At 31.1% G+C, this 26,870-nt stretch overlaps 2 protein-coding genes across 8 annotated transcripts in view; one reads left to right on the top strand and one right to left on the bottom strand.

Annotated features, from left to right (window-relative positions):
• LOC148628017 (serine/threonine-protein kinase B-raf-like) overlaps window positions 1–4,010 on the top strand; it is a 29,252-nt gene extending 25,242 nt beyond the window's left edge. For both annotated transcript variants that reach the window (XM_088583338.1, XM_088583329.1), the window contains exon 16: window positions 11–4,010. In XM_088583338.1, coding sequence (XP_088439464.1) covers window positions 11–196 — 186 coding nt within the window. In that variant the 3' untranslated portion in view covers window positions 197–4,010. The remainder of the gene's footprint in view (window positions 1–10) is intronic.
• Window positions 4,011–6,261: 2,251 nt separating this feature from the next.
• LOC148628016 (cadherin-like and PC-esterase domain-containing protein 1) overlaps window positions 6,262–26,870 on the bottom strand; it is a 37,950-nt gene continuing 17,341 nt past the window's right edge. For 5 of the 6 annotated variants that reach the window (XM_088583309.1, XM_088583285.1, XM_088583276.1 and 2 more), the window contains exons 3-21: window positions 20,786–20,921; window positions 20,479–20,549; window positions 20,058–20,142; window positions 19,646–19,775; window positions 17,868–18,012; window positions 17,079–17,203; window positions 16,267–16,339; window positions 15,734–15,871; window positions 15,204–15,302; window positions 14,459–14,688; window positions 13,508–13,566; window positions 13,025–13,241; window positions 12,219–12,390; window positions 11,338–11,470; window positions 10,291–10,648; window positions 9,647–9,748; window positions 8,955–9,042; window positions 8,401–8,547; window positions 6,262–7,518 (exon numbers count right to left, since the gene is read on the bottom strand). In XM_088583309.1, coding sequence (XP_088439435.1) covers window positions 7,405–7,518; window positions 8,401–8,547; window positions 8,955–9,042; window positions 9,647–9,748; window positions 10,291–10,648; window positions 11,338–11,470; window positions 12,219–12,390; window positions 13,025–13,241; window positions 13,508–13,566; window positions 14,459–14,688; window positions 15,204–15,302; window positions 15,734–15,871; window positions 16,267–16,339; window positions 17,079–17,203; window positions 17,868–18,012; window positions 19,646–19,775; window positions 20,058–20,142; window positions 20,479–20,549; window positions 20,786–20,921 — 2,622 coding nt within the window. In that variant the 3' untranslated portion in view covers window positions 6,262–7,404. The remainder of the gene's footprint in view (window positions 7,519–8,400; window positions 8,548–8,954; window positions 9,043–9,646; window positions 9,749–10,290; window positions 10,649–11,337; window positions 11,471–12,218; window positions 12,391–13,024; window positions 13,242–13,507; window positions 13,567–14,458; window positions 14,689–15,203; window positions 15,303–15,733; window positions 15,872–16,266; window positions 16,340–17,078; window positions 17,204–17,867; window positions 18,013–19,645; window positions 19,776–20,057; window positions 20,143–20,478; window positions 20,550–20,785; window positions 20,922–26,870) is intronic. The other variant, XM_088583314.1, reaches the window with a different exon arrangement.

Raw genomic sequence — 26,870 nt, 5'->3', positions numbered from 1 at the left:
GACATTACAGATTTTGTCAGTGCTGGAGACCTTGGAAAGATCGTTGCCCAAAGTTCATCGGAGTTCGTCAGAACCTACATTAAATCAATCTCACACAGAGGACTATGATCTTATGTATATGTGTGCATCTCCAAAGACTCCTATAAATAGCCAGTACTCGCAGTTCATCTTTTCTTCACCTACGCCAGCTTATTGATGTTTAACATTTTCTACACACTACCAAGTCTTTCTCTTTTATGTTATTGATCATATGTACTATTCTTAAGTCATGGGTTCATGTGTACTTTTAATGGTTAAGTTTGTAGAAGTAGGTATAATAGGTGTATCCTAGTATCACTTTGATCTATATGTCAAGTGTTATCATAGTGTCATTGTAATTATTTTGTTAAGTGCATTTGTGTCTTTGAAGCTTATATCAAAATTGAATTTATTTGTTTATGTTAGTGTTCAAAATGAATTTTTCAACTTAATTTATTTTAATTTTGTTTATGATTTCGATAGGAAGATCATGGTACCATGAAAAATTTATTTATGGGTACAGATTGGTTTTGGTTCCAAAGTATTGTACCCTTAATTGAAAGTACAGAAGCTTTTCTTGGTCAGTCCTTCTGTATATTTAGTGTTGACAAAATGGACTTAACATTGAAAGAAAATACACAAGAGTATATTACTAATATTTCATCTTCAAGGGATTGATTTTTCACCAGTAAACAATATACAAGTACAAACTACTTTGTTAATAGTTAACTGAATGAACTTACAAGAAGATGACCTTATGTCTCTTTAGACATCTGTACTTTTAAGTTGATATGAATGGAATATAGAAATAGTCTCTTAGAAATGTAGCTTATCATCTTACACATATATGTCAGTACATTATGTACAGTTATGTCTGAACATAATATGCTTAATAGACTTGAAATACTTGTTTCTAGATATTCTGTACAATATTTGAAAATGAACTTTTACAGGTTTAAAATGGTGTAATTCCATTTTGAGTACACATGGTCCTGACTTAAGCTGTTTGTATTGTTAATCTATTTATTTATTTTATTGTATATAATTCATATGTACTAAATCATTTTTATTCCTTGCTTTTTACTTCCTTAATACTTGTGAAGGTCATGTCAAGGTTAATTTCATATTCATCATTGCCGCAGAAGTAAATTTTCGGTAGGTAATGTTGCCTGGAGCCCAGTCCCCATAATTTAAACTGATATATTGACTATTGCTATTGTGGAAATTTTTGCAATTAAATACATGATAATTTTAAAGAGTTGCATTTGCTAAACTGTTTTATGTGTTTAAGTCTGGTATAATACGGCTTATAGCTTTGGGAGGTACCGGGGGGTCATAACAAACTCCCCTCCCCCTTGTGGAAGCAAAATAGTTCAAAAAACTGTTATAAACAAGCTTAAATTACTTATAAAGCACTTTTAGGCAGAAGATTATTGTCTAAATACCCCCTCTTTAAAAAATTCTGGCTACAGTTTGGGAAATCTCCTCTACAGATAATTATTTTCAACAAATGAGTTTTTTAAGGACTGTTATGTCTCCTCAAATGGAAGTGATATTAAAGTAGTGTTGTACTTTAAGAGCTATTTATGGTCAGGTCTCTGACTGAAATGTTTACAGTTGACATTCCTTTGAGGCACATGTTACTTTGACCTTTAACCTTGAGGATACTTCTATATGATGTTGAACTTTTCACAATTTGAACATTTCCTTAGGTATAGCTACGATCACTACACCCACAAACAGCTTTACTATCATCCAACGGGTTTGCCTGAATATAGCTGAAATATTGCTGCTCAGGCGTTAAACCCCAACAATCAATCATCCAACAGGCTGAAGGTGTTTTATACTGTTAATCTAACAAACATGTGAATAGGATTATTTCAATATAACATTTCATGCCTTTAAAAAAGAGGCTATTTCTTAATCTTCAAGGATATGCATTGTCAGATTCATCCTACCAAACATATCTTTTCCATATATTTGATAAAATTTGAGTGGTCCAGAACTTGTAGATGTAAAGATTTACAGGCTTGCCTATTGGTAAAATGGCCAATCCGTGTCAAGTCAGTGTTTTCATTATTTTACAGAAAAAAAAAAATTGTGTCAATAATATCATTGGCTCCTGAGTCAAAAATTCCTGGATCTGCCCCTTGGCTAACACAGTATTAAATATGTAAAGTAAACACTATAGTATATCTTGTAGAAACTTTTCTTCCTTGTCTCTTACACCTTGAGCTGCAATATTCATCAGATAATTTGAAGGGTTCTCATTTATTTTAAGCATCATTCTCATTGATAAGGCATTATGATGAATTACAAAGACTTTACTGTGATTTTTTTTTTTTTTGTCTTTGTAAATAGTCTTGTGTGTTTCTGTATATTTAAAGAATTTTGTGTGTGTGAATGATTAGTTACGTTTTAAACTTCTGAAGTTTTTAGTTGTATTTGTCTTAATGCTGATTTTGTGTTGCTGGAAATGTTTAGGAATATGTTGGTTTCTTGAATGTAAAAAGAGACAAAGAGATTTATTGTTTGATCATGCGATCAATAAATATGTATGATTTGGTCATGTGACTAGTATGAATGGATTTTTAGGTCATGTTACTGATATATCAGGTGATTTGCTTTTCAAAGTACCTATTCTCCATTTTGGTACTTTTGCACTGATATCAACTTGTATTGTAAGGGTCATGTTCACCATAATTTATGATGGTATCAGGTATATTAACTTAAAGCTGTAGTCAATTTTGTGGTTTGTTTACTGATTTTAAGTGTGAACTTCTTTTTCAATGTTGAATTTTGCTTTTTTAATTTCAGATTTTACACACACAAAAAAATTAATGTATTTTACCAATTTAGGCTTTGTTTGTTAGGTCAGTGATTTACTGGTTGAACTAATTTTAGAGAAACATTATGCATTTCTTTTGCAGAAGCTTTTTTGGTAGAAGATAGGTGAAAAAAAACAGGGAAATTTATTTGTCATTTGTTTGAAATTACTTGAACATTGACTTTGTTTTGATGAAGCTGTTGGAAGGCAATGCATCTGAGTGTTAGTATACAGAGGTCTGTATAGGCAGTTAATTTTATAACTGTGGGGTATTTAAGAGGAGAGGGAGTGTAGTGTGCAAGGATTTGTGTTTTATCAGAATTTTCTTCCTGAATGTTTTAGCAATGTTTGGCAGGGTGAATTAGATGAACTATTTATTTGTACATAAAACTATTCCAATTTTAACAGAATTTGTGCTCACATGGTTTTCATTTTTTTTGTGAGGGGAATGTGCAATGTCTGAGGCATCTACACAAGCATTGTAGCCATGTGTCTCATGGGTGTATGGTTTATGCCAGAATGTATGTATTTTATGGATGTAGGCATGGTTGTATTTTGTGTGGTTATATAGTATGATAGTTGTTGGGAGTTTTAATACTTTTTGTTAGTTTCTCTTTGAATGCTACCGAGGTCATGTCAACCAATGGTCTGTTTCAAGAAAAAATGTGAGTGGTAAATATATTGTTTTTATCACAATACAAAAAATTGTGATGATTTGTAACTGATGAACAGTTTAAAAAAATTAACCATTGCAGAACAATTTTTTTTTATAAGAAACAGGTACTTGAATATTTTGGTAGTGACTACAGTTGTTTCATTTAAAACCATTGGAAGCAAGAGCAGTCTTTAAAAAAAAGGGGGGAGGTCCCATTGTGTATTGGACCTGATTCAGAATAATTTTTGAAGTTATGATAATTTCTTGTGACTTTACTTATTAATACTTTTAAGTACAAGTATTAATTCACGTTTAATTGGATTTTCGTATTTTGAGTTATCTTTCTTTGAACCAATTTGGATTTTGCAGACAAATTGAGGAACTTTTTTTTCAATTTACAGTGAAGAGTGTAAGCTTATAAGAGTTTTTATTTATGGTGTATTTGATTTGTGGATGAGAAGTGTGACTTCTTGAGTGTAATATTTAAATGCAAGTAAAACATTTCCTTTATGTTTTGTGTTTATGTTATTGTCAAGAACTCCTTCATAGTAAAACAAGGGCAGATAATTTGTTATAATGCACTGGTCTATATTCTTTGCCCCTTAGGCTTCTATAGTATACCTTAAATTTTCATGATTTTTTTAAAAAAATAAACAAGGAGTTTCAATCTAACATATGACCATGTTTTTCAATTAAGGAAATGTCAAAAATAATTTTTAGGTCCATTTTAGAAAAAAAAGGCACAAACTTTGGTATACCAGGACAGGTCAAACTAAAAATAGACTTTTTCTACTTTTACTTTTATTTTGAGTTCTTAAAAATAAACCCCTTTTCTGAAGTATTATTTTTCATGAAAATACTGTTTTTCCTCAAAAACAAGTTTTTTGTGTCATAGCTTGATATTTACCCTGTACTTCTGATGAAAAATTAGTCATTTGCCAAGGAAGAAATACAAGAAAAGGCAAAAAGGAAGCGCACTATATTTTTTAGCCTCTATGTTTTGATGTACACCCACTCAGGAATATGTAATACAAGACTGATACCTATTGAATGGCATGGTCATGGCCCTAAGGTATGAGGTAAATGAACTAAACTAGTCAAGGTAGTAACAAAAATGAGGGACAGGTATATAGGAAAAAGTCATATCTAATTTGTCCAACAGATACTCCACATTAAGAACATAGAAGGATAAATCCTTATGATTAACACATCAAATTTGTTTTATCCTTGTGAACCATCCTTTCCAATACAATGTACAGTAATATTCCAGCTGCACATGCATATGGAGATTTGGTCTCTCAACTCGTACACAGAATCTGTGACCATTAAGTTTTGAGACAGAGATCAGCAACTTCCACATGATTTGTTGCCCGTAGTTTCACAAGTTCTACAGTCATCACCTACACCAATGTGGAGTGTCTGTTTCCAAATACCTGTCAACTAGTTATGTTTAACATTTTGTCTTCCTCTATGTACATTTTATACCCTACCACACAAAATCGTAAGGTACTATACTAGTTTAACCTATTTCTGGTGTAATTACAAATTGTTTTTTTTTTTTTTGTAACAAAGAGCATAGATTGTATGTCATTAAGGTCAGGTCAAGGGGTGTTTACTAACATAACATAAATCAGCTCAACATTCCATATATAGTATAATATTCCTTTTACAAGTTAGCCATTGTGATTTACTGTACACCCTAAAAATTGTACGCATTCAAAATTAAATTAAAATGTTAACATTGATCTTCAACCTACAATAAATTAAACAGAACTGATTAATAGTTTGCTGTGTAGGATGCATTCGTCACCGAAGTCGGATGATAATAAAATGTACACATGACCGAGAATTTCACCTTTGCACCATAAGGTGTCCATAATTGTCGTTTTTAATTTTGATCACAGGTTCAATGTATGGACTACCGGAGTAGGGTTAACCGGTTACATGTGCGATCCTCTGAAAGGTTGAGTGTCCATCCATATAAATACTATGCCTTTTAAATCCCTATTTTTATAACTCAACCAGAAAGTTGCATATGTGGTATTAGTTATGTGGCAAGGCTTAATGATATAAATTATCTGATTTGTTCAGAATGGCCACTCAATAAAAGTAAGGTTTGGGGGTACATGTATTTGAATAGAGAATATGAAATTGTATTATGTTTAAAAACCACAAATGGATAGCTGGGATTGATTATGAAGTAATTTAAATTGTTGATGAAAAAGTCCAGACATTGACCTGTGTAAGTGAATGGATCTCTTTGAAATTGTTGTCATGCTGTGGATGATTTAGGTTTGTGACCAGGCTTCAAAAGCCATTAACTAACATATTCCTGATGTCTGGACAATATCTTGAGTAAAAGTGAATTTATTCAATGTGGCATATCACTAAACAATGACTAGGTTAGATTTTGATTAAATTCAAAGCTAAATCAAGGTTGAATGGGTGTCCATACTTGCCGCGACTGTTCAGGGTTCGACCTCTGCAGGGGTTATCAAGCAGCACCCCAGGAAGCATTTTATTTCTAATGAAAGTTTAGCATAAACAATCTTAAGAAGGCAGTAATTGTGGGTATGTAGCATTGTTTTGACAATTTGAACATTGTACTTTTTGAAGTATCTGCAAAACCTCGTTGCCTGAAGATTCTGGTAAAAGATGAGAAAAATATAAGGGTAGTTTGAGTATTAGATTTTACTTAGAATAATTTTTCAAAGTTGTTGACATGATAAATACTGAAACATTAACAATTTAATAAAAAACCTTTAGTATTTGAATGCTTTAATTGTAAACATATAAATATATATTGACAGATATACACAAATACAAATAATCTGAAAGACATTTGGTTATTCAATAATGGCATTACAAAAATATATCTGTAATATTTTAGGCATCAGGTTTCCTCCAAAAAAAATTAAACTGACCATTCATTATCAAAAGAATAGTAAGACATCACATAAAAAATATTTGTTTAAAAACTAACCAGTTTATGTTAGCAACATAAACTGATATCATACAATTTCTGCAATTGTAAACTTAAAAGCCAAAAAACTTTAGAACAATTTTTTTCATCAATATATCTGCTTAATCTAAAAAATCAGCTGATGAATACTTGAAGGTATGTGAAAGTGGTTAAGCACTGAAATTGACATACCCCTCCCCAAAGACCTCATTCTAATCTAAAAGGGGGTCAATTCCCATACAGTATTAAAAAAAAATGATTTTCCCAATTTTCCAGATGAATTCACTCTCAATTCAATTTCTAGAATATTGTTTTTAATTTGACTATTAAATTACCAAAAAAAATCAAATGATGTTTAAATAAATGATTTAATTAATTTTATTCTGAACATAATTGTGCAAAAGAACATAAAGAAAGACTGTTAAAAAAACTTTGGCATCTTTAAAAATTAACATGGCACAATTTGAATTTAGCACTGTTCAACAAAGGACTATCCAAGGCATAAAATGAAATTAATTCGATTAACCTAAGCTATTGGCTGATCTAGAGGGTTAGATAATCCCTAATACGTGCTTGTGATTGAAAGCAGTCTTCATTTTGTACATTTTGAGGGCAAAATTAACAAATATTTGCCTGGCACCCCCCCTTTCCAAAATTTCTAAATCTCCACTTGATGGTACATTGTGTTTGTAAATTCTTGGGTAATTCAGAAATTCTTCTGACATTTTTACTTCAGTTGGTAATGTTAAGATGAATTTTTCTGGATCTCACACAAATTAAAATCATATTTTGATCTTCAGAGACAAAATCACAATAATAAAATGCGCGCAGTCAGTACATGTATTTAAATTTAAAGTGATAAAACATTGTTGATGGACACTCCAGGTGAATTTGCTCTAGAATAGCCCTAAGTTTCAAAGTTTACTTGATCAGTAGCACTTTTTAAACAGAATGATCATGACATATAACATCAATAACTATATCTGAATATGCTGCATTTATCTCCCCTTCTATGTGGTACTGTTTACGCCCATGCATATTTCTCTTCTGTGTTACCTATGGAGGAGAAAAAAATAGAATTATACACAGTTAAACAACAGTCTTAAAAGGTCAAATATGAACACTTAACAGATTCACATAAAAAAAATATTTTGAATAAAAAAAACAGAACAAGTCTGCAGTTAACATTGTAGCTAGAAATTTTTTAAGGGATTTAAAGGGGATTGTTGAACAATTAAATGTCCCCAACTTTAGAAGTACAAATGTACTCCACTCAATTCAAGTTGTTTTTTTAAACAGTCTTCAACTCAAAACACATTTTAACATCCAAAGGAGTGGGGTTAATCTACATATTCCTGCCTATGGGTACATATTTTACATTAAGTAAGGTGAGCAATTTGAAAAAAAAACAAGATATCTGTATGGGAACAGTTATCTTTGAATGTTACATAAAAGTGAATTAAGTGGTTTAAAAGAAATTTCACATTTTATTTCGATTTCATCATTTTAGACAAAGATATAACCCTTGGAACATCTTAAAAAAAAATCCCATTTAAAGTCAACCTTTAAAATATACCAAAATGCCATCATAATTATTGCAAAAAAGCAGATAAGGGGGTGACCGTTTGACTCTGAGGTGAGAGGAGGGGTTGGCAGTTTATGGAAATAAATGTTCTAGTCCTGAAAAGTTCAGAGAAAAAAAATCTTGCCCACACCTAGAAAATAAATCAGTTTTCTGATCTCAGTCCAGATACTTCATACAGTGAAGTAAGTGGAAACAGATAATCTTGCTCTGATGGGGTTCAAAATGAATTTTCTGACCCGCAAAATTTCAAAAATAAATATTCTGCCCCCACAAAATTTGCCTGCCCCTATGATTATGGTTGTGTCCAACACCACCATTTTCGACATCAATAAGAGGATGTAACTATCACATACCTTGTGGAAATGACAAGCACATTTTCCTTGAAGAAAATCTTTGTATCTAGACATTGTCATAGCAAATGTAGGTATCACATGAAAGCCATGTCTGTCTGCATATCTTCCTACTTCTCTTTCTTGAGTGTATAACCTCTGTTGGTGGTCCTGATGTAAAATTTAGGATTTGTACAATTTTGATGCAATATAATGATATTAGGAGTCATAGTTAATACAATGCATTCAGATAAACTTGAAGTTCACAGATTGTGCAAACATATTTTTTTAGTAAAGCATGTGAAAAAATTACACAATTTTTACTGGGAAGTCATGTGACTGACTTCTGAGTCAAATAACCATCTGATGTCAATCAAAAGGACATATGTTTGATAACCGCCTTAATAGTACTTCCACCGTAAAAGAGATAATAACTGACTGTCAAAGAAAAATTCAAATACATACCAGTATATAGAAGATTGATTAATATTTTTCAATTGTGTAATTTTGAAGTTACATAGAATTTAAGCCAAATTTTCTTTTTTAATTCATATTTTCTATAAATCAACACCCCTTACCAGATCAGCATAATGTACACCTTCTACATGTTGATGGAAACCAGCTCCATGTCCTTTCATTACCAATCTGATTCCAGTTAACCCCTCTCTAAAATGACCAAAAACATATGATTGAAGAAATGTGCCAAAGCTTTACAATTAAAAAGTTTGGTTTCAATTGGTCAAGTAGTGTCAGAGGAGAAGATTTTTTTAAAAAAATAACATTAAAATAGCAAAAATCGTTGAAAAAGGGCAATAACTCCAACATGGCTTAACAGATTAAAACCAAAATTTGACCAGAGATAGATCTCATCATGCTGAACACTTTTATACATGTCAGAATTCAGCTAAACCTAACAGTTCAGAAGATATATGTGAAGAACCACTGTCTGACCCCTATGTTCTATTTTTAGTAATGGCGGCCATGTTTTTCGACGAATAAAAAATCCTCAAATCAGTTCTATGCAGGATACCCCAAGAAACATTCATACCAAGTTTGGTTCTAATTAGTTAAGTAGTTTCAAAGGAGAAGCATTTTGTATAATTGTTAACGATGACGACAGATGCTAAGTGATAGCAATAGCTCACATAGCCTTTGGCCAGATGAGCTAATAAATAAACTGTGAAGAAACAGAGTTATCTCTCCTATCATATTGACATACAGCACTCATGTTTTTTTCTTGAACATAGGTATTAGAAAAAAAGTAACTTACCTTTTCAATGCATTCAGAATGACATTAATATGCTGTTTCCCAAGCCAATGAACTCCTCCAACAACTAGAACTGTATTACTATTGTTTTCTAAAGGTGAAGTCCTGAAATATATCATCATGTATATCTTACAGGGACATATGCATACTTAGGCCAATATTTTGGCAAAATTTCATATAGAAGAAAAATAAACTACTAACAAATTTTAAATGGTAATGCATAATATCATTGATAGAGTATTTTAATACTGTAGTTAAAAAATTATTGCTAAGTTTTTTTTTGTTGCAAAAAATGTTCAAATCATTGAACATTTATCATAACAGATGCTACATTTTTCTCTTAATCATAAAAATTAAAATCACTTTGGCAAAAAATACAAAGTTGCTTACCAAATACAAGCAATAAATTATAAAATTTAAAGTAAATTGTGCTTCATGTCATGTGTGTTGATGAAAAAAACAGCATGCCATTTAAAAATACGATTTCATTGGTTCACAAAACCTATCAAAATTAGCATGGTGAACATTCACAATCTGAAATAGCAGCTGATGATAGTATATTGTTTTTGTATTCCAACATCCTAATTTTTCAATCCTAAAATGATGTACAAAGAACCAGTATTTATGATCAGTTAATATATTCTTACCATTTGATCAGTTGATAAACTGCCTTGTCAAAACCTGGTCTATGGTTATTAGGCAACCAGAATTGTGGGTAATATGCAAAACTCATTGTGGTCTGTTTGTTATTAATGCTGGTATACATTTTTAAGTCATGAGTTTTATCCCAATCAGTTAAACTTCCATTTATTTTCTCTAGAATGTAGTGCATGATGCCTCGATTAGTTGAATCACCTATGAAAAGAACCTTCTTTCCTTTAAAACACTCCTTGATCTCTGCTGCATTGTGGGATACATGCTGACATGATATTGGCTGCCATCTTGCTTGTTGCCAGTAGCAACTATTTTGATCTTCACATGATTTACATGGAACATTCCAAACAGCTGAAAATGTCAATAAAATATATATATGAATGCTGTGTGCCAGGCTAACCTTACAAAAATAGATACATGTTTGTAGTATTACCTTTAAAAGAAACTCATATATTGGGAATATGCCAAGAACATCATATCAGAGACCTTTCAAGGTCATGTATGTATTTTTATCAAAGGGAATCATGGTTTTCTTGATAAAATGTGAAGTATAATTCACTCCACTATAAATTTCTTTTACAACTGATATATCAAATAATGACATAACAAGAAAAGCACTTTTAACCTTGTTAAACTAAATAGAGGTACTCATATTACAGGCATTGTAGATGACTGTTGTAGCCTTATAAAAATTAATTTCATAGAATGGAAGTGAATGAGTACAGTACATGAACCGATCCATGCAACTGTAATTGCGATCGAAAACTGATTAGTTTGTAAATATGTGGATCTAATACATGTATCTTCAATTTTAGGTAAATTTAATATGGTATTATATTGGATTCATTCCAGTTGAAATTCTCAGATTTTCACGAAACAATCATCTGTCAGTTTACTTCACAAAACTGTGATTAGTTCGGTCACTGGTCATCAGTTATCAAACCATCAGTGATCAATCAGTCAGCCGTTATCGATCTGTCATATAGATCACAGATTGGTTCTGGGATGGTACCTTTACAAAGTTTGACATAAAATGTTACCATCGAATGAATTCAGGTAGTTCTTGCAGTATGGTAATCTTATAGAAGTTGCTACAAACTGGTTCCAGGTTTTAAACTGTTCTGATGGCTTTAAACCACATTCCTCACCAGGTACATATTTTAATGCACAGTCCTACAAGGAAACAGTTTTTGTTTTATAAATAAGGTAAAGTGAAACCTGTGTACACTGAACCACTTTGGAACATATTTTAATTCTGATTAATCAGGTGATTGAATTACTTAGGTTCACAATGAAAATCTTCAAAGAGTATCTCATTTAGACAGGTTTTTGGATTATTCAGGGTTCAGTTTAGACAGGTTTTTGGATTATTCAGGGTTTGGTTTCGACAGGTTTTTTTAATATTCTGGGTTTGGTTTAGACAAGTTTTGGATAATTCAGAGTTCTGTTCAGACAGGTTTTTTGGATTATTCAGGGTTTGGTTTAGACAGATTTTTGGATTATTCAGGGTTTGCTTAGACAGGTTTTTAGATAATTCAGGGTTCTGTTTAGACAGGTTTTTTGGATTATTCAGGGTTTTGTTTAGACAGATTTTTTGATTATTCGGGTTTGGTTTAGACAGGCTTCACTGTAGTTAAATTGCTGAGTGAATTGAAAAATATCATAACTAGACTCTGTTAGAATCCGTCCTCACAGATTTGGAGAGCAGGCAATTTCAGCCTAGGTCTTTTCAAAATATTTCCATCAAATATCAATTTACAACATCAGGATGATACTGCAAGTTATGAAATTGTTGCGGGCTTATCCTGTTTCAATATTTGCAATAAGAAAAACAATGTACTTCTGGGAAAAAAGGTTTGTTTCATACATGTATTCCATGCTCATGATACAAATGACACTATGGAAGGTTTGTTCTTTATACCTGCTTGAGGACACAAGTTCTGAGCACTGACTGGGATGAGCCTGTCTGTCCACCATACTGTCTGTTTACATTCAATGTGTATGTGTTGATTATTACTGGTTGTCTATTTCTGGTATCAACTACATGTATCTTAATCATATTATCTCCTAGTCCAAGAGTATAGTTACTCTGTCTACAAAATATACAATAGATTTATTAAATCAAATCCTCTCTTAATAGACTATTACATAAAAATCAAAATGGATTGAAAAGAAAGTAATGGTAAAAAAGCACTGATTGATTATTTGAAATATTTTAAATACAACTCAAACTAAGAATCGTGCAGAAGATGATAATTCCAGATTTTTTGTCAAATTTTTATGTAGTGTAAATGCATCCAGTATGTCCCATCTGAAATTTAAGGGCTAATAAAAGTTACGAAAAAAGTTGGGAAAGTGAAGAAATAATTAACTGATTGAATAGGGGAATCGGACATTGTGCCTCATGATGAATGGTACCATCCAAGGATGGTTAAAAATATGCCATAACAATGTACAACAAAGATAATGAATGTCGTGTTGTGTACTTTGTCAGTCTGGTCACCAGCTAACATCAAATCAAATTGCTCAGTTTAAACACATCATCAGTTCAATGAATTAATGAGCTAATTATAATCTACATACATAACTGTAAAAAACTGACAAAATGTATTTTAGGGTAGAAGAAATTGCCTTTGGTATTTATACAATTGCTGACTACATATACATCCTGTTAAAGTCATGAATGATAATTTCATTTGCAGCCTGTACAATAGCAACTATGCTTACCCTATACTACCACTAACATCATCAAATCTGGCTTCAGAATGGCATCCTTTGGCCTTTGCATGTAATGTTAGAACTATATTATCATATTTGACCTTGATGTCATAGTTCAAATGGTAGGGGTCAAAGTCGACCTGGTGAGATGGGTTGACTTTTAAGTGGCTCATTATTGCTGCATCATCAGGATGCATACTGCATATGAAGTCTTCATCTTGGTATTCTGAAAAGAAAATAAGTACCAGTAGTGTATAAACTTAATTTTAATAATGCAGCTATTTTTTAAGCAAGACAGAAATACCCAAAATTTGTTTTCTTTAAGTTAACAAAAGGTGTAAATGCCTGTTACTTAGCATGTGAACAGACAAGAAAGACAGAAGGAGACACAAATGTTGTTTCTTTTATTCTCATAAAGCTTTGTTTGGAGGGAGGGGGTTAAATTTGTTTCAATTACAAATGTATTTCAAAATGACTTATTTGATAACATACCAATGTAATCCTTTTGATCATTGCTCTTCAGATGTCGCTTGATGTTTGATACAGGTAATCTGGAAAATGCATGTATAACTACAGAAACTCATTTTATAATCAGGTAGGACATTAATGTTGCAAAATTAGAGCCTAATGATAGGGTCTATGACATTGGTCATATGTTTATCAAAATTTTACCACAGCTGTGGTCTAAGGACTCCTAAAGCATGAAATCTTAGAATGGTACATAAATAGATAAGTTATATGACAGTCGACTCAAGTTCAAGCACAAACATTGACTAGAATGTTCTCCATTGAGTGAATCTTAATTTCAAATTCAGATTATTATTGATATATTTCAGAGCTAAATGCTTGTCGATGGGTTTTTTATGCAACATTTAGAACTGTTCTTCTTCAGAATTATTACTTTATTATCTTCTGAGTTATAAAGAATTAAAGTACAGTATGTTACTTTGTAATTTAGAAAAAAACAAACAATATTTTCAGGTTAACTCATACCTGATAACCCCCCACCTAAGGGGGAGACTCCCAAACAATTAATGAAAAACTTGGAATCTTTTTGTATTAAAATTACTATATTTTCTGTGAAAAATACTAAAAAAATTGAATTTTTACATAACAAATTTGCTTTAAGAAAATATCTCCCACATGAGACATTGTCAATGGGGGAGATTCAAGCTACCAAATGAAGTACTCCTAAGGTTAACAGGTATGGTTCACTACATCTAATAATATCTTGGACTCAAGCTGTAATCTGCTTTTCCTTCAACAATGTCTGACCAAGACAAAATAATATTGTATAAGCATATCCTACAGCAGAAACATGTACTGACAAAATCAAGGAATTGAAACCCCAAATATTTTTAGAAGGTAGCAGTTTCACAATCAAAGAAAAATGCTCCTTGTGTAAGATTTTTGCATATCAATGATTATTTTTTTGGGACGTACAAGTTAGATCGCAGTAAGTCCTCTTCAGCATAATCAACATTTGATGAGATATAGCTCTCCACCTGGTGAATGAGATGATGTATATCTGGTGTACTATGGAATTGTGGGATAGCGCTGCGGTATTGTAATACTGTCTGGTCTTTCAGGTTTTTCAAGGATCTATCAGACATCCAGATCTGCTGTAGTTTGTTAATAACAGGAGAAAAGTCATCTCTCAAGGAGGGATATAACTATTGGTAAAACAGAAATACTATGTATAATTAAATTTTGTATTTCATAGCTTCCATATTAACAATGTATTTCTGACACACCCATATTTCGTGATACTGCACACTTGACATCATGATTACAAGTGATATTGTACAAGTGACATCAGTTGATTACATCCACGATGGGCCTCGGTCAATATCTGTTTTAAGTGTCCCATAAAACATGATAACACATGCACTGAGCTGCCATAATTGTATACTATTAAAATTATTTGAAAGCTGTATGTTGAATGTAATATCTACAAAGCAAACCATAAAATACTGTAAAACAGATATATGTTTATGAATACCAAAGCCATCCCCTATGCTCACATTGCATTTAAATATATTCAATTTTCAAATATGTATCTAGAACATTGTATATTCAGTATGGTACATTTTTATTTATAATTTGTTTACCAAGAAATTTGTCTTTTCTAATCTATATATGAACCGTTTCTAAAAAGTTAAAACACTCACACCACAACTGTCATTACCTTTACAAACTGACCACCAGCTTTACTTTCCATGGCATTGTCTAGTAGGTATATCATATCAGATTCCAACAAACATTCACCATAACTTCTTACACATTCCTAAAATAAAGTACTCTTAGTATAGTTTAAATGAAAAAATGAAATGATACAAGTTTTTAGCTTGACTTTACCGAAATCTGATCTTGTGTTGGAAACATTACTTCCAAAAGTTATTTCCTCTTACACAATAAGGCTAACAAATTACAAATATTACAGTATTTATGATGTTCTTGTATGTAAAAACACTATAAATTTCATAGATGAAAGAAATACGGTGTTCAGTCCAAATTAAAGCCTGTGTGGCCCAAGCAGTTGAAATATGAAAATATTTTCTATTAGCATGTGTACCTGTACATTTACAACTTTTTAGTTACATTTTTTACATTTTTCATGAGCTATGCTTAACCACATTTAAATTTACATATATATTGACATGTTTATGAAGTGATCCACAGCTCAGTGTATACAATACATTAGAGAATTCTACTAACCTGCCTTCCAACCAAAATCTTCTTGTTATTTTCACCAAGAGCTATGGCTACATCCATAGACACATTCTCTTCTAACACCAACATCATTGAAATGTCCCTCATCATGTCAGGATTATTAGAAAATGCATACGGTTTTACCTTGAAGTAAATTTAATATCAAAAATTTCTTGGGTGTTCAAACTGGACATTAACCTCTAGAATACCTGCCGAAATGGATACAACAGAATAGTCACAGAGGCGTAGCAGCCCGAAATTGATTGGTACTGAAGAAGGAGTTAATTACCATGTTTTGTAGTTTTTTACAGAAATTTTAGGTACAGAATGCTGTACCAAAGAAAATTATTGGTACTGCTCTAAGGTGCTATGCCCGTCAGTCATTACAACCTATATATAAAGGGCACACCAGATTTCTGAGATACAAAGCAAATATTTTTGGTTTTAAATAGCAGGAATTTTTTTCTTACATATTTCTCCTCTACATCAAGAAATTACTACACGTTGTTATTCTCGTTCTAATTGCTTAAAATACATACCTTTAGAACTATAGGCTGTAATGATGATGTAAACACAACATGGTATTCTAAAGTTTGAAAACACCTACACTCTCTGTAAGTATATAGGACAAAAATACATTAGAATAAAAATAGTACTGGTAAGACCATAATAAAAAAATTCTTAGATTCTCATCCCAGACCAAACTCAATTTTTCATGCATGCCAAATTTTTTTATTTTCGAATTTCCAGAAATATTCCATGTCTTGTCCCGACCTGGTTTATAACAGTTATTACTAAGTCACTTTCAGTTTGTAAAACACAGTTTTCACTGTTATTTTTTAGAAAAATTGTTTCAAACTGATGAAAACTGATAGTAACTGGTGAAGAAGTAGAGACACATATACTTTGATAGAGCTATATCTATACATTTGTGCTGGTAAAATCTATCATCAAGCACAAGTAAATGATGATAACAACACTAGTTTCCAGCTGGATGAGAATCTAGGAATTTTTTGGTAATGACCTAAAGCAAAAGTTTCATTATGCACTTTCATTTTTTCTACTACAATGGATGGGTCAAAAGATGATTCTCTGATGAATTAAACAAACACAGAAATGTAGTTATTATCCAAAGAAAGCTTATCCTAACAAAATAAATGTAATTCAATAATAATAATAATAACAATAATAATAATAATAATAATAATAATAATAATAACAAACACAAAGCATCATATATCACAATTCATTGGATATATGTTAATGTAATAAATCAAGTAATTAATTAGTGGACACTCTAAAACACTGCAATTGTTTGAACATTTAAAATCTAATATAAGAATTGTCATACCCATGCATTTGTTTGATGTTAACAGCCAGATATTCTGCGACTAATAAACTGGTCACTATTGACTGCTTCATGTTTTTATACCATACTGCGGCATCTATCTCACCATACCTGCTTGTTATAAGGCCCTGAAAACAATATTCAAAACTTTATGAATGTAGCAAAGGAAAAATGTTTAAAAGGGATATGTGAATATTTTTAAGCTATTAAATTAGAAATAGTGTTAGAAAATAAATTTGCAAAATTGAAGCATTTACTATAGGCAGCTTTCAGACATTTTCTCATTATTAAAAAAAAAAAATATTTGTAACAAAATAACAAGTGTATTGTACACAACATTTTAAACTGCAATCATTGACTGGAAGCATCCAAATTAAACACAAAAGCAAAATTCAAATATCTGAATGAAAGTTGCAGTAACAAATATGGACACCTATTGTGATAGTACTATTATACGTGGGGTACAATTATACATGGGGTATCAGTTTTCTTTTTTTTCGTGTTCAGTTCCCAACAAATAGGAGATTCTCTTTGATGTGTTTATTGAAAACCTCAAAACCACAATTTCAAAAATCCACGAATTTGTGTTTCTTCCCTAATCGACAAAAATTAGTACCCACGAATAAAAATACTTTCACAGTATTTGGAAATCTTGAGCTCATTCTATATCTACATTTAAGGATCCTTTTAGCTTGAACTACAAGTGTTTTTGCTATAAATCAGAAGTCATTAAGTATCATCCCTTTTTTTCAATCATCTTTAAACTTAAGCTTATTTTTGAATAAGTCTCACCTGTATTTTCTCTAAGTGTCTAATAAAATGCATGTATATTCTCAGTGGAAAAATAGATGTTACAAAAACAGGAATCTTTAGAATTATTGCTTCTCCATCAAGTTTCAACAGTTCTCTCTCAGAATACCAGATACTATTTGTAGATCTGAAATCAGATGTTTTTGTAGTTATCAAACTAAAACATCATAATGGGTATCATCCACAACTCCAAAATTGGTATTGTCATTAGTTGGATTATCTCCCCATACAAAAATGCAACTATTTTAATAAATTGTTTTCTATGTGAGGCATCTTATAAAAAAAATCATAATCTATCTTGCCTTATTACACTAACACCATAACATAATGGTACAGGAGACCAAAAATTAATCAAAGTGCTGATAGCACTGGCAGTTTTTGATTCTTGTGAAAATTATAGCATTGACAAAATTTCAAAGATTATATGATGTAAAATAAAATTGTGATCATACATTGCATTTTAAATAGTATTAAGAACTGTTTTTTTTTTTAATATGTATAAACTGAAAGTCATCTATACTACCGATCCAACTTCACACACATTTACAAATTTTTGTTCCATTTCACCTTTTTCCCAAATTTTAAATCTATCCAAAAGTTAATGTCCATTTACATTCAAAAGCTATATCAACAGAGTATTTATCCTATATAACAATTAGACTTAAATAAAACCAATATCAGCTTAGGAAAATAAATTTCCTTAACACGAGATTTTCAAAAACTAGACACTTTTATCAATTTGAATTTTGCCGCCAATTTTAATTGTTTAAATCACTGCTCTTCATTTCATGTTTACAAATAGCAAAAAATTAATGATAGGATGGATAATTTGCCTTATTATTGTGTTAAAATGAAAATATTTAACACATTTTATTCTTCCAGACACATTACTGCAAGAAATAAATTCCCTAAATGTAAATTTATTACTAAATATCTTTCAAGGCCAAAAAGGAGTCCCCTCAAATCTTGAGTTGATATGAAGACTAGATCTTAATTTAATTTGCATAAATAATAGAATATTATTGAGCAGATAAATTGCAAGAAACATATTTACTTGTTATAAAAGAGGTATTGAATGATATAAAAGAAATTACATTTGGAATATATTTCTGTATAGTGTTCAGAAATAGTTGGGAAGTTCCAGTGATAGACTGGTGACATAAGGTATTTTGATCCTGAAGGATCAAATACCCCAAAAGGTTCAAATTTTGGGGGCATGGCTACCTTTGGGACACTGTAATTTATACACCATAAGAGGTACATCTGATTGAAAAAATAATTTTTTAATCATGAAAACAAGAATATTATATTATTACTATTGCCATAAACAATGAAAGATTTCACTCATGCGCAGAACAAGTTCCACACTCTCATTAAATCTAGACATTCTATGGCACTCATGATCATATTTTGGTGACTGACCCTTTCCAATGAACTACCCATTATCATTACTGCAAAGAGTATTTTCTAGTTTCGATGAATGCATTTCAGAAAAAAAAGGTTCGCAAAATATTTATGTGTATCACTGCCTACCCGAATCTAATATGGACCTGTCCTTAATTATTTTCTAAAGCATGTTCAAAAACATGTGTAGGTTATCACATCAAACAGGTACCTGATTAAGAATGATAAAAACAAATATGAATACTTTTAAGCTGAATCAAATATTCTTGTTTATGTTAACATAACATAAAAACCCAGAAGAATGTATCACTGTTAATTTATAGGGTGAAAAATGATAACCTTAAAATGCTTGATACCTGATTAGCTCCAGATCTGATGGCTTCTTTAGTTGTAGTTCATCACCATAGGTAAAATATTTGTAGTTTTTGGAATTTAACTTCTCTGGAATATTTGATGATGCATCAATGCAGCTTGTGTTGTATCCTTCTGAAAGTAAATCAGGGAGAAAAATGTCTGATTATAAACAGACATACAAGATTGTGTCTTGTTTAATTTTTTAGACATAAAACATTAATAAACAAAAAACATTCTATTTATGAATTCAATACAAACTTTAAAAAAATAAATAGCGAACAGAAAACTTTAAGAAAACATGACTTAAAATTTATGCTTAATGAATTACAAATTCAACTTTTGACTTGTTTATGTTTCATTTTAAAATAAAGTGAATTATCTCCCTTTGAAAGGGAACATACAAGCTGTTCTTACCTGTTATTTTACGGTGTACATTATTTAAATAGCACAAGTAACCTGGACTTCGTAACACTTTCTGCAGGACTGGAATATGGTTGTACTGAAAATGTCAAAAATCATAATAAAATATTTAATATTACCAGTAGTTTTTGTCAATACTACCTTAACAGTTATGGTAACTTAGAAACTGGAATATTATCAAAAGTCCTAACTGAGTCATAACTGCAGTAATTTGAACTAGCACTAGTTTCAATATGATTTTTTAATCAAAATTTTATCAGAATGACACATGAAAAAATGGCAGAAGTAATCCCTTATTTACAACTATAAGGATTAATATCTTTTTAAATGTATCATAAAATCTAATGATTATCAATTTCTTATGGTTTGTTTTAAATAATCATGTCTGAACATTTTTTTTTCATATTTTACTCACTTTCTGAAACTTTTGAATTCCTCCATCATATGCTTTGGATGTCCAAACCATTGACCAGTTCCCATTTGTATCTAAACGATAGAAGCATCTTAATAAACAATACATTATTTCTGTCAAATTCCAAAATATAAATGAGTTTTCAAATATAATACTTTTTTTTTTCCACTTAAATTTAGCCAAACTAGAAGTAGAATTACTGTGACCAAGCTCAGCAACAAGAACTTCCCTGCTCACTTTAATATATTAAGTAATATAAACACATGTAACCCCATAATTTTATTTTTTTTCCCTATAAAAAAAACCCTACCTATTTTACTGTCCGCAGAAGCTACTGTATAATTGATGTTTGTGAAGATCTTTGTCAGAACCTGTGTTTGGTTGGTACTTAGTCCTGAAGACAAGACTCTCCTATAGTTAGAAACTCTCTGTAGTCTTGCTTCAACCTGTAAAGGAATAATTTTAACAGTTACTTAAAGTTCAGTTACTTAAAGTTACGTTCATCATTCAATAGAAAAATTTCCTTAAAAAACCTGCACAACTGTACCTTCTACTTCTTATGCACAACCAATGCTTCTTACCTTTGAAAGAATAATAGGTTTTCACATGAGTGAAGATTAAACATCTTTCAGGAGTTTGAGAAATACAAGTCCTTTTCACGAGCTGTGCATAGCGGAACCCGTGAAAAGACCAAGATTTTCTCTAATGAGTGAAAGATAACCTGATCTTTGATCTGCAACAAGTATAAGTACCTGTTTCTTCTGTAAAAACATTTATTATTGGTTGGCTTCTCCTATACACCGCAGCAATTTCTGGAAATTTTTACACAGCATATAGTGATATCTAAATTTCTCTTGCATTTGTTTTGAATATGACACTGCACTATTAAGACATTTCATTGGATAAGAAAATGAGTTAAGATGAGTGTGTGTGACCTCATCTTATGCAGGTTATTTCAACTTGCAAAGGGCCATTTCTGGAAGAAGACTGTTACCCACCTCCCATCCTAACTTCCGATCAAACCATTTAACTAAAAGAAAATATTTCTTATGTAATCTTATGAATTTTTTATCTTGAACTTAAGAAAAAATCGTCTATTTGGGATATTTCTAGTAGAAAATCTGATGCTATAGGAGATCAGTTTATATGCTTTATTAAATGAACTAAGAACTTTTCTCTTGGCTGAACATCAAAGCCCACCCAACCTATAACTGGAAACAGTTTCATTTCTGGCTTTAACTTGAGCATATTGCGCCTGTTTTCCCTTTCTATATTTCTTATTTTCTTTTAATCTGTTGTTGTTGGGGTTTTTTTTGTCAGCATGAATTTAATTAAGGTTAGACATTCAAGAAGACAGGATGCAGAATTACATCTTACATCTCCACCTACTGTCACACAGGGAGACATCAGACTAATGTATGACAACAGGCGTAGATTTAATTCATACTAATTACAGTATTATGTTGAACTTTGAATGTTTAATGCATTGTAACCTGGTAATGCAGGCATTTATAAAAAATCCATCATTCATTTTAAGCATTTTTAAGTCTCAATTTGATTGTGTATACAGTACATTGAATCATCAGTTTTCAGTTTAATTTTTTTTTTTTTGGTTCAAATGAAAAAGGCAAGTCATTTACAGGGGAAAGTATGAGAATACATGTATTCTGTATGAATATTATTTTCTTTTCTTTTTTTTTTTTTGGAACAAATATCTTCATTTACCCGCCACAGACTCTTCAAGTAACAACAATAATTTCAGAAAGCAATAAATAGTAATGATTTGTCAGAATTGAAACTTTATAATGTCATAAATTATATATTGTAAAAAGCCCTTGCAAGAAGAGTTTCAAGCAGAAAAAATTGGTTAAGGGAAAATTGCTCATTATGATAGATATCTACATATAATACTAAAAATAAAAAAATAGAAAAACTTCTGGGCAATTTTTTATTGCAAATTTTTAACACAGCATTTAGTATCTGAAACCACAAAAAGCACTTTAAATTTATTACAAAATTTCATTTTATAGCTAAATTTATTACAAATGTGCCTTGTGGAGTGAGGAATTTAACAAGAGAAAAATGATGCGAACAATTAAATTGTCACCCCTAGGTACATAGCACCCTGGGGCACTGTGATAAATTGAATGTTTACAAACAAAATGACAGGTATAAATCACCTGTAAGCAGATAGTAATTACAGGTTGTAACATTTGGTATGAAAACAAATATCCCATGGAAAAACAGCTGGTTTCTAAGTCAATTATCCCTCCTTCTAGCTAAACCTACTTAGTATTCCATTTCAAATATTTTTCATCACTTAATCTATGTCCACCTGACCTTATTTTTCCTTCAAAAATGTCAATTAGTATTTTGATCATTGCTTAAGCTGTTGATGTTTTTTTCAAGTACATTATAATATAATAATATCTGGTGAAAGCAAAAAGGAAAAGAAAAATAAGCAATACTGTGAAAGTAAAATTGTTCTTTCAGTACCAATTTTTGTGGTTTTAGTGGAAAGGCCAAACCACGAAATATGGTTCCCATCAAAAAGGAGATTTCCTTTGATGTGTATACTGAAAATCTCAAAACCAAGAATTCAAGAATCCACTAACTTGTGCTTCTTCCCTAATCCATGAAAATTGGTATCCACAAATTGAAGTAATTTCACAGTATCTGAGGTACAATATAAAAAAAATCCTGGGTAAAAACAATAGCTGTAAAACCAAAAGGACAATGTGTATCCAACACTAACAAACCAAAAAGTACACACAGTAAAACAAAAAAGGACAAACCAACTAAAAACTGGGGTGACCTCAGATGCTCCACAAGAGTGTGCAGTTCCAGCTTCTTATAAAGCACCTGCCATGCTGATTGTTTAACATCAACTTTCTTAAAAACAGAAAATATCAGACTGGTCAAAATGGAAACAAACACTCCATATTGGTTAATCAAGTCATGATGACAACTGAATAACTTAAGATATGACAAATTTAATATATCAGAAGTGCATTATCCTTGTCCCTGTAGCCCTTATGTAAAATACACGTCAAACCATATCTTAGTGACCACCTGTATTCAGCAATAACCATCTTAGTGACCACCTGCATTCAGCAATAACCTGTCTTAGTGACCACCTGTATTGAGCAATAACCTGTCTGAGTGACCACCTGTATTCAACAATAACCTGTCTTAGTGACCACCTGTATTCAACAATAACCTGTCTTAGTGACTACCTGTATTAAGCAACAACCTGTCTTAGCGACCACCAGTATTCAGCAATAACCTATCTTAGTGACCACCTGCAAAAACCCTGTCTAAAAAGACTATGATTAGAATATCCCTAAGTAGTACATCCTGTGTAGAATCAACCTGTATATAAAGACCACCTGTCTTATGTAACCATGATTTTGCTCTCCCTTGGACAGTAATTTAAGGCAAGTTTTACTGTATGTTACTTTTAAATTGGGAGGGAAGGGAGGTAATTATAATGCAGTTCTAGAGACAGGCATGTACCTAAAATGAACTACCTGTCTGTTATTCTTCCATAGAACTAATGCTATTATCCATTTAGTATAAGAGTTTGTTTATTTCTTTTCAATTTACAACAGGAACTGAAAATCATGTTTGTCATACAACAAATAAAACACAATGATAGAATAATTTGCAATAAGAGATTTTAATGGATATTGGATGTAGTATCAAGAGATAGCAAACAGAAATAAAACATTTTTAATGGCATTGATAGTGTCATTTCTAGCCTTCTATCCTTTTTTTTGTAGAACTAATGCATTAACATGCTTATAGTCGAGAACTAATGAAAACCAACAGAAATATTTTGAGAGAGGTCTCAATATATTTAACAGAGTTATTCAAAATGTTATGGGCTCAATTGATACCTTATTCCAAAACCTAATGCAAAAAAGAAAATAGAAAACTGGACTTTTAACAGGTGTTATCACAGATAATTTCTACAGCTTAGAGAAAGGCACAACTTAATGCAGTTTATTATAAGGAAGATGAAAAATATGTGACAGCAGTTTAGTATGCTAAAAATTCAAGGAAGTTCAAATCAATGTTGTTATGTTTTCATTTTATGACAGTCATTACCTAAAAAAAATTAGCACCCCATGATAAAACAATGTATTCTTTCTTTGTAAAAATTGGAATGACTTAAGTTGCTACTGCTTCAGGCATACACTAAAAGATGGCTTGGCCAGGCTAGAACATAGGATTGGGAAGAGTGAATTTTTTTTTCTAAAATGCTTGGGCATGAGATAACAATACACCAGAACACTTCTACGGTTTGAGATTTGTTATAAAGATACACAATAATGGCACTGGAATGGTCATCCCCTTAACATAAATATTTTACATTTCAAACATTTAACTGTTTTGGACAAATTGGGTAACAAACACTTCACGTTTACTTTTATTGAAGGAAAGAGTTAAGAAAGGTTTCATGATAATCTCAAATGAAATGTTCAAGACCAAAAAATATTCATGCAAAGCAAAGCCATTAAAATATCAAGATCAAGCAAAAATTTCAAGTAGACCATGTTTAAGGGTATGCCAAAGCCTCCAACGAAGGGACAACAACCTAGTTTATATTGAAGCCTTGAACAGAACAATCATATTTTTCAATCAAAACATCAGTCAGCAGTCAATTTGGGATTTATCAGAATAAAGAAAACTTTCTAGAGATTTACAGAAGTTTTTATCACTATAATTCACATGTAGAAATTCTTCATTTTCCTGTTTATCAACAGATCCATCTGCTATTTGAACCATCATACCAATTATTCCATCTGTATTTCAGCCTTGATTCTATTATTAGCTTTTAAAAACAACACAAAGTACTCGAGTAGAAAATCCTCAGCAATTGGGAAAAATTTCATTGACAACTTGAAGTGTCCTCATTAGAAATCAGTAAACAAATGATACCAGTAACATTCTAAATAGTCTTTGATAAATTGGACTACATAGATGAAATTCTCCTGGGAAGTCTTTAATAACTCTCCAGCTAAGAATCATGCAAAATGTGATACATGGTTGGAAAGCCTATTATTTTTTATATTTTGTTTAAAACGTTCCGGTAAACAGAAATTGACATGAGGTATTTCATATTACTTATGGTCTTAGGGGATAAAAATAATAAAGAATGTACTGTAAAATTCAAAATTAAGGGAGATAACTCTGTAAATTTCTGTAAAATACAATAGAAACTGTTGGATTTTCAATGTGGATTATCTTCTAAGAGCAGACAGATTGGAATGAATAATTATACATTTCATCGTATAGACATATAAAGCAATTTAATAACAAAAACAAAAATGTGTAGCCTTTTCGGGGTGTATCACATATTACAGAATTTGCATGGTTCTTACAAAGACTGATACTTAAGTACTGTAAAACCAATATAAACAGAACCTCTCTCTGACTGTAGGACTTTTTCATTTAAGACAGGATTCTTATTTATACTGGTTTAAAAATTGTACTGTAAATTAAAAAGTTGTCAGGGTGTTTTTATTATTGATATAAATTTGACTGACTCAGAATCCCAGTATTTAAAAAAAATAATTGTGATATTAAATTTTAACATAATTCATTGGGCATTATTTTTTCTCAAAATCACAAAAATTAATGTTGCATTTTGGTCTAAAATGGCAAAGTTGCAATATTAAATGCACACTAATAATTTCTATTATATGTGTGATAGGATTTCAGAAGATATCTGATTTATTGAGGTTTTTAGTTTGATTCTGGATTTATTTTGATAGATTTCACTTTACATGTACCTGGGCAGAGGACATTCCATGGTAATTTGCCAATTTAGAAGCACTGAACAGAATTCCTAAAAGTACATGGACCCAAATACTTTATGGTGCCTTGCCAAGAAAAGTAATATTTAAGTTTGTCACCTATTCTATTGAAGTAATAGATGCATTGGGCAAGACTTACAAATAAAAATACATGTACATGCACTCCTTACCTGTAGGCAAAATGTTAAAGATGTTATCTTTAAACAAATCCATCTTTTAATCTCAAACAACTTTGAAAATCAAGTCTTTCTGACAATATACTAAAGCTTTTTGATATTTCATAAATTATAGTACATGATGTACTACTTTCTCTAATGTTTATTTTCATTTTGTATGGAAGTGACACTTTAAAAACCTATGTTCTACAATAAGAGAATATCTACTTTTTGCTGAACTGTATATGATTCTTCTAAAAAAACTAAGCTAAAATATTTTATTTTTTTCTTCTTGCAAAAGAAAAGTCAAACAAAAAAAAATATACAATTTCAAAATTTTCCAAAACTACATGTTTATGATACATTGTAAAAAAAAATACTTGAAATCATATATTGCATGCCCATGCTAATAGAGGCC

The sequence above is a fragment of the Perna viridis genome, chromosome 1, assembly GCF_037379345.1.
Source record: "Perna viridis isolate PV_CMFRI_1.1 ecotype Kerala chromosome 1, ASM3737934v1, whole genome shotgun sequence".
Taxonomy (NCBI): Eukaryota; Metazoa; Mollusca; class Bivalvia; order Mytilida; family Mytilidae; genus Perna; species Perna viridis.
Note: the sequence above shows the minus strand (reverse complement) of the source record. Positions and strands in the feature narration are given on the sequence as shown.